Source organism: Chlamydotis macqueenii, chromosome 3, assembly GCF_036417535.1.
Source record: "Chlamydotis macqueenii isolate bChlMac1 chromosome 3, bChlMac1.mat, whole genome shotgun sequence".
In the NCBI taxonomy this organism is placed as follows: Eukaryota; Metazoa; Chordata; class Aves; order Otidiformes; family Otididae; genus Chlamydotis; species Chlamydotis macqueenii.
In genome coordinates this window covers 33,054,050-33,062,783 of record NC_141558.1, presented here as the reverse complement: position 1 = coordinate 33,062,783, position 8,734 = coordinate 33,054,050, and the positions used below count along the sequence as shown (strand labels likewise).

Below are 8,734 nucleotides of genomic sequence, written 5' to 3'. Positions count from 1 at the left end.
CTGCTTCAGTGAATGAGAGCACAATTTGGTTTCTTTCTCAGTGAAAAGGAAGCCAACCAAACATGACTTTCACCAGGCCTCAGTTTTTGGCCCCAGATTTCAACATACACTATTACAGCAATCAAAAGAACCATAGAAATTACTTATCATTTTACTGTTCCTTAACACATTTCACACAGTCCTGCAGCGAGCAGAATCACAGATGAACCTCAGAACATACAGAGAGCACAACTACTACACTGGACATGAAAAGGAAATTTTATTAAACATGTTTACATTAACATGATTTGGAAGTTCATTTAAAAGCACAGGGGAGTGTTAAGACAAGTGGTCAAAATAGAAAGATACTATCGAATTATAACTAGTTGGTTTTTGGCCACTAAGACAGAACAGGATCTAGTAGTAGTGCACCAATGCTTGAGTTCTTCCTGCTCAGCAGGTCGAGCAGTAACCAATCTGCACCCTATGGAAAGATGGGCAGAAGAATTCCCACGTGTTGAGTAATAATAAATAGTTCACTTGGTGCAGGCAGTATGTCTATGAATTAAAACCTAGTGTGTACACAGTTTCTACATGTGTTACAGCCCCACAGTAGGAATCTACACCAAAATAGTTATTAGAAGGAATTTGGTCCGTACTACATCACGTTTTCCATAGGGTAAAAAATAAAGTCCATCTATAGACATTTAGCACCAGACTCACAGACCTAGCCTGGGTAAAACCTGCAAAATGTCTATAAGAAAAATGGATGGCTTAGATTTCTTGGTTACTTTAGTATAGTAATTACGAGCAAACTGTACAAGTACATGCAACATACAAGCTGGCCTATGTGGAACTAACATACATTATTAAATAACCTTTTTCATCTCTTTTTACAAAACGTGCATGCAGCTTTGAACAGTTCCAAGTCATGCTGCTCTATTTGTGTGATCACAAAATTGAATGGCCTGTAAAAGGAGGGGAAACATATCAATGCACCTGCAGGAATCTGCAGTGGTTCGCACATTTACAGAATATCACAAGGGATTTCAAGGCCAAGAAGAACTCAAATGAATAAAAAGCAAATTGAAATTTGATTTTTTTTTCTCCAAAAAGTAAGATATCTTGCATTAAAAAATCAAGCCTTGTGCTTGCATCAATCTCAAAGAAATGTAAACTAAAATTTGATAAAAACATTAGTAAGTGCAGAATATTTCAACTGGAATTTCCAGTGAAACACTGAACAACTCATACCATGCTCTATCCAGGGCAGTCCGGTGCGTCTGAAGTGACACACATCAGAGAAGCCTGGGTACAGCTGAAAGTGTCATATGCTCAATCCATTCCTGGTCAACATTTTGGGAAGTCAAATATACATTTATACACAGAAACGTAAATATTTCCTCTCCATTTCTAGGAGGAAAACTGCATTACCAGTAACATATTCAATGTCAAAATTAAGACTAAAGCTGCTTTATACCAGTCCCCAGCAGTAGTTGCAGAATTCTTCAAAATTCTTCCATGCAAAACATCATAAACATAAAAGTTATTATATATAATGCAAACATATCTGCTTTTTACAAAGAAAAAGTGGCACTGTGATGATTATTTGTTTTTAAGAATATAACTTGGTCATTTGTTCTGGGTTCCCACCCGAGAGACTTGGAAGTACCAGAACTGAGAAACGATTTGAACTTGCTGGAATCTTAACTGTGGCTGTTGAACACTTTAACGATGCTTACAGAGATATGCTTCAGCCCTTTTTTGTTTGGTTTAGAAAAAGAAAGGAAGGGTCTCTGTTAGCGTTGTGAGGACTTCTACAAAACTAGCAGAATCACATGGCAAAAAACTAGTGGAAGTGACAAGTACAGAAAAAACTGCTGAAACACCAGGAAGGTAACACTGCTTGAGGGCTCTGTCAAAATGTGAAAAATACAACATTGTTAACAGAGTGAGAGCTTCCAGTTTGGCTCGTCTTTGATTTAGGTCGAATCTAAAGGTGTCTCTCTCTCTCTTTTTTTTTTTTTTTTGATCATTATAAGCATCGGTGATAGCCGCTAATAGATTGGCCGTATGTGATATACCTTTGTTCTGTCAATTTAAGCCATCTCTTGCCATCAGACATATTTTTGGATAACTACTACAAGCAAAAACAGAAGTGATTGTCTCTCTCCAACAATGTTTTTTGATCTTGTGAATATCTGGTTCCAATTGTTATCCTGGGTGATGTTTTTATTAGACAGCACCTGCTACTATGATCTAACACAAGGAGGCCCAGTTGAACTTTCCAGAGATGACTGGGAAGCCCTGCGTGTCAGGGGAGTCAAGGTTGGATCCACTAGTGATGAAGGTGGAAATAATTTGTACCAGCCTATTACCACACTGGACAAATCCAGTTCTTCCAGAAGGATCTGGGCAACTCCCATGAAGCATTTGTGGTCCATTCGGCCATAGTCTCCCCAAACTATTACCTGGAAGAACATAAAATACAGGGTCAGCATTGTCCCCAGATCCATGCTTATAAATTCACTCCTGCTGTTATGTGTAATGTGAGGAAAATGTTACTCTTCAGGATGAATGATTGTTCCCTCTTGTGGGAAAACCGAATGGGAGGACAGGAGCAAGAATCAACAAAAGAGAAATGTTTAATACAGCCAGACATTTTGCAGGTCTGGAACCACAAGCCACAAGGATGTGTTTGCTGGTATTTATAAAATTAAATGCTTAGTGAGTTGGAATGGGTTTACGCATATTGCTTAAACTTAAGTAAACATGTGAGTGCTTCTCCAAATGATAGCCTAAAATGGGATTAAGAAGCAACTGACCTGAAGGACTTTACCCTGTGGACTTTCATCAAAAACCAGTGTCTGTTGGTACAAAGGATCAAGGGTCTTCCTTGCAATTCTTGTCTTCTTCTTAGCTATACATGCTCCATTTTCCAATAAATACACTTTGACATACGGAGCTGCAAACAGAACATCATGAATTTTATGTTTGGACTTAAAAACCTCTACATTGCACATCTGAGCTGGAGGAAAAATGCCTTAAAAGGAAGCTGAGTGGAGAGAAAAGGATACACATTATCTTCACTGTATAATCTGAATACAATTATGTTCATAAAATAAATGACACAGCCCATAAGAAATCAATTTGATTTTTATAAACTTTGAATGTAATTAGCTAAGATGTTACTAACAACAATTACATTTCATGTCTGTCATTTTAAAAACACTTTATTTTGCCAGGAATTAACTGTCACTTGATAGTTACTCTGGAGTCTCTAAGTACATTTAGGGGTCAGAGATATTTCAAAACAAAAGACTTTGATGCTTCATTGAAAGGAATATTTAAAACTAAGTCACTCCAATAACACAGACGTTAATGGCACTTTCATCTTCAGCTCCTAAGGAGGTTCTAAAGTACCATTTTGGCAAAATGTTATCTAAAACAACTGTTCCAGCTGTTACACTAAGCAGTGGTTGTGGTAGTGATTTTAACTCTCTAATAAAGAGTTCTATAAATAACTAGAACTTCAAAAAACGTCCTTATAAAATGATACAATATTAAATCTCATTCATTATACAAATTATTGACACTGGCACTAGCATAACCTGCTGTCTTCTTGAAGAACTGTTGTGTATAGAAGATCCTGGCATGTGGGTCTGTTAAGCTGTTTGTTCAAAGAACTTTCATCTGTTCTCCATCTCTTTTTTTGATGTGGAACAAACACAAACAACTTCATCTACATTGACAAAACCCTTCTGTGATATATGACTTGCCTAAGATACGCATAAATATTTCTGCAAATGTTCCTTCCAGAATAAATGTTGAGTTGCTGAAAATCATTCCTTGAAAGGTGGCCTGCAACTGGCAGATGCAAGGTGGTAAGAAGTGGACATTGGTAGAAGGATATATCCACCCACGTATTCCTTGTTGAACAAAAAATCAAACTAACGCCAATGTAGTGGCAGCTAATGAGGAGCTCAAAATGTCTCCGATTCCCAGTTCATCAGCATTATTTCATACTCTTGTTTTCTGTTACTATATTGTCTACTTTTTTTTCCTTACCTGGGGTAGACTTTGAGCCAGGTTTTTGTGTGAGGCCACGGGCTCTAATGACTTCTACTTCTAACTGGCCCTTTTTATCCACCATTCCAATCTGGATGTCACCTGAGAGAGGAGGGAGAAAAAAGAAGCCCGCATTTTAGAGAAGCAGTACAGACTGGGAGATAGGGTATAGGAGTGAAAAAGAGGAAGACTAGTTTGCTACTAGTCTGCTACATTAGTGTGCTTGTCAACTGTCCTCCTGATCTCTGTAATTTCTCCACCTTTAAACCAGGACTAAAAGATAGAATCATAGAATCATAGAATCATAGAATGGTTAGGGTTGGAAGGGACCTTCAAAGGTCATCTAGTCCAACCCCCCTGCAAGGAGCAGGGACATCCCTGACTAGGTCAGGTTGCTCAGAGCCTCATCCAGCCTGGCCTTGAACACTTCCAGAGATGGGGCCTCCACCACCTTTCTGGGCAACCTGTTCCAGTGTTCTATAACCCGCATTGTAAAAAATTTTTTCCTAATTTCTAATCTAAATCTACCCCCCTGTATTTTAAAACCATTACGTCTCATCCTATCGCAACAGGCCCTACTAAACAGCCTATCCCCTACTTTCTTGTAGGCCCCCTTGAGGTACTGGAAGACCGCTATCAGGTCTCCCCGGAGCCTCCTCTTCTGCAGGCTGAACAGCCCCAACTCTCTCAGCCTGTCCTCATAAGAGAGGTGCTCCAGCCCTTTTATCATCTTCGTGGCCCTCCTCTGGACCTTCTCCAACTGGTCCATGTCCTTCTTGTGCTGGGGGCTCCAGAACTGGACACAGATAGATACTTAGGGAGCATGGTGCCCTCTCTTAATGTAGGGTTTATATCAGATCTCAGTATTTCTGATCCATGGAAGCAGGCAAATTTCCAGCAACACTATGGTATAACCACCACACCTTTAATCTTGCACTGGTGAATTCTCTAGGGGCTTCCTACCTAGGACTGTTGCACCAGTGTGCCAGCCACTGACATAGAATCATAGAATGGTTTGGGTTGGAAGGGACCTTCAAAGGCCATCTAGTCCAACCCCCCTGCAAGGAGCAGGGACATCTCCAACCGGATCAGGTTGCTCAGAGCCCCGTCCAACCTGGCCTTGAATGTTTCCAGGGATGGGGCATCTACCACCTCCCTGGGCATTCTGTTCCATCTGCTACCCTGACAGTGGTCCCATACTCAGAAAGCCTGAAACCCAAACTCATGTTCAGAAATCCCTTTGGCTGGAAGTTTCTGCCTCCAAGCTGAGAGGCAAGAGCTGGCAGCATGAAGGCTCCTTGTCTGATGTAGCAGGAAGGAGAACTGCTGGTAGAGGCTAACGTTGAAACCTTCTTCTGTAACTACAATTGCCTGACTGGATCCTCGGCATAAGGCAGAGACACCAACCAGACGAGGCATGAACTCATAGCACAGCTTCAGAGTGACATCCTGCCCTGCAGGAGCTCAAAAGAGGTCTTTTTCCGCAAAAGTCTCCCACAAGTACAGCGGTGACAATTTTCCTGTTTTTATCAATATTCCACACCCATTTTTGGTGCAAGTAAAATGATGCAACATGTTAAAATAAGATTCTGCTTTTGCTACTAAGTAGTAAAACTTGTTTCCCTCCCTGAGTTCTGACAAATGACATTTCCTGCAGAAAAAGGAAACTGCGTAGTCTGAGACCAAACACTGTTCTGATCTAGATCAATAAAATGCAAGGGAAGTCAACTATGGACAGATGCTCAAAGCATTTTATCTCTGTGGTTTCACACATCATGGAATTGGCTGCATAGAAAAGAGGCCACTTAGAATAAAAAATGCACAGTATGACACGGGCAACTGCGTGTGCAAATAAATGAACTATACATATATCCATGAAACACGTGAGTATATATATATTTGACATGCAAACTCTAACTGTCTGAAACAACACACTTAAAAACAGGTAGTCCTGAACTAGAATTTGGGGTCCAGATTTAGAAAGACAGTATTTTGAAATTAACGGCATGAGATTTTCACGTGCTTGTCTAACAGCATATTAAAGCAGTGTTTATACCTTGGTACTTGAGGTATGACAGAGCAGCAGGGAAGATTTTTTTATCAATCAAACTTTGCTTGAATAAACAGAGCTCTGTGTTGCACTAAAAAGAGCTCACAGGAAAATTCCAACAAGCCTTTTTAAGAGCACATCTCCATATCACATATCCAAAATAAAACATGCAACAGGGAACCAGAAGGGGGAGCGATAATACAAACATTTTCAAATCGTCACTAGTGAAAGAATACCACATAGGTGGTCTTCTGAAAATTGTTAAAAAAGCTTGATTGAGTGCTTTTTGGGGGGCCAAAACTTGAGCTTTTAGTAAATAAACAGTTCTAAGAAGTGCAAATAAACATATTACTCAAGTAATCTGCAGAAAAATATTTAGTCAGAAAACAAGGTTAAAATAAAGAGCTGGAAGAAATCTAGACCCTTATATTCATACTGATAGAGCCACTTAGATTTTTATTTGGCAAATCATCTCACAAATATCTTCTCTTTCAAAATAAGAATAAAAATATGAATTTAACAACTTTGGTGCTTATTAATGTATTAGTAGTAGTCATCTGGACTTACATAGCAGCCATTGCCTTAGGGAGTACTCAAAGCATTCTCAAGAAAGTTTGTGTCTCCTTCTGCTTATGACTTGGGAGGGGAACACTCTCCTCTGCAATTTTTCTTTCTGTTTCTCTCTCCTTTTTCAGAAGCAGCTCAGTAGCCCTTCCTGAAGCTGATTCTCCCAAGACAGCTGTACTGAAGCATGGGCCATTTATAATTTCCAGCAGAAGTATGGTTAAAGTAATCAGTCAAGGATTCCTCACTTAGCATCCAAAACCATGTCTAAGAATTGCTTGTATATAAGCAAAAAAAAATTCAAATCTTTCCAAAGATACTTACACAGTACTGCACTGTTGCACATCTTATACACTCATACTCTATTCATAACCAAGATACAGCTAATGCTACTATAGGGAAATACAGACTGGTCTGGAACACAGAGAAGATCACAGGCAGCTCCTGTAGAAAAGGATTTTGTCTCATTCACGACAAACACTGGCTTTATCAGCAACTGTGTCTTGGGCATTGCAAATGTGAGCAGAAGTTTCACATTCTAGGGTTAGATGAATTAAGCTTGGGCAAGTGCAGAAATTGTCTGTCACATCCAATATAATCTGTGGCAAATAAACATAAACTCTGAACAGCTGAGATTTTGCAGTGAGCTACAACTGGAGAAGCCACAATAATTCTGAGTAGAAAGTAAAGTGTAACCCCAACCTTCAAACCGCAAATGAAATTAGCCAACACCTCAAATGGCTCAAACACTGTTTCTCATGCCATTTTGGATGCCAGCATACTAGGAATACCCGTGACTACTTATAGGACCTTCATGTTTACAGTGAAGGAGGCCACTCTGTAGAAGTCTTTTTTTTTTTTGTGCTGTAGTCTGGTAGTGTGTGCGTTAGGCTTATTATGCATTTAACAGAGGAGAACATTGGTATTCTTACCCATGGCAGGGGTTGCTAGCGTTTGTCGGCCTACTAACTGTGCAGGTCCAAGTCCATCGAGGAAATCACTAAACTGACTGTCAGCGCCCAGCCGTACTCCAGGAAATATTAAGCTGAAGCAAAATAAAAGCTGGTTAAGTATAAGAACACAATTAATTTCTATTGTTTTACAGCATTTACCTCAAAAGTAGTACTGATACAAGGCAAGCAGCTAAGGACATGCAACCACAAATTGTTCTGCAGCATCAGGAACGAGCTGTCTCCCACGGACCCCAAAGTGCAGTGAAATTTTGCACATGGACCCAAGTAAGTCCATAAAACAGTTCTTGCTAAGGAGTTCTCCAGAAGCAGTGAAGAGCCTGATAGGTAAGTAAACTATGAGTGACTTTGTATGAGAAAATATAAAAAGCCTCATGAAATTTAACAGCCTACCATTCTTCATTCTTGAATACTTGATTTACTTTGTAATACTGTTTTATATCTGTACATACATCCAAACCCCATTCACATCAGTTAAGGCACACAAATGTATACACTAAATGAATCTGACTGCCACAGCTGTTTAATGAAGCAATAAACTTGCGGGTAGTACTAGTGTTGATTAGAGTTAAGTGTATGGGCACTCCATAGCCAAAATATTCTGGTAGCCACATCTGGACCTACAGTTGGTACACACCCCTCTTTCAGGACACAAACTGAACTGTAATACATCAGCAAAGAACATACATGCTCTTCCAAGATGCCTTCTTGTATTCCATAATCTCCACTTTCTTTTTAATAGATATGCATTCTCCAAACAATAACAAAAGGGAAAAAAAAAGAGAGAGAGAGTGTTCTGGTTTTGTTAGTGAGGGGGGGGCCTAAGGTGGTAGCTTCTGTAGGAAACTGCTAGAAGTTGCTCCCCTTTGTTCAGTGGACTCGGCCGGGCCTAGGGCAGACCTGCTGCTGGCCAAGGCCGAGCCAATTGGTAGCAGAATGTCCCGTGATAACGCCTCTGCGATAACGTATTTAAGAAGGGGAAAACAGAAAAAGAGGAGGAGAGATGTGAAGCCGCTGAGCGGGGAGCAGAGAGGGGGAGGCGCGAGCCTCGTGGGCCTTGCAGGCCTCACCCTCTGGCCTCCCGCCAGGCAGCCGACTGGGC

General features: G+C 40.3%; 1 protein-coding gene across 34 annotated transcripts in view; it reads right to left on the bottom strand.

The window, feature by feature from the left end:
- Positions 1-242: 242 nt before the first annotated feature.
- RIMS1 (regulating synaptic membrane exocytosis 1) overlaps positions 243-8,734 on the bottom strand; it is a 338,013-nt gene continuing 329,521 nt past the window's right edge. For all 34 annotated transcript variants that reach the window (XM_086745687.1, XM_086745652.1, XM_086745655.1 and 31 more), the window contains 4 exons: positions 7,594-7,706; positions 4,048-4,149; positions 2,805-2,944; positions 243-2,450 (listed from right to left, as the gene is read on the bottom strand). In XM_086745687.1, the coding sequence (XP_086601813.1) occupies positions 2,232-2,450; positions 2,805-2,944; positions 4,048-4,149; positions 7,594-7,706 (574 nt within the window). In that variant the 3' untranslated portion in view covers positions 243-2,231. The remainder of the gene's footprint in view (positions 2,451-2,804; positions 2,945-4,047; positions 4,150-7,593; positions 7,707-8,734) is intronic.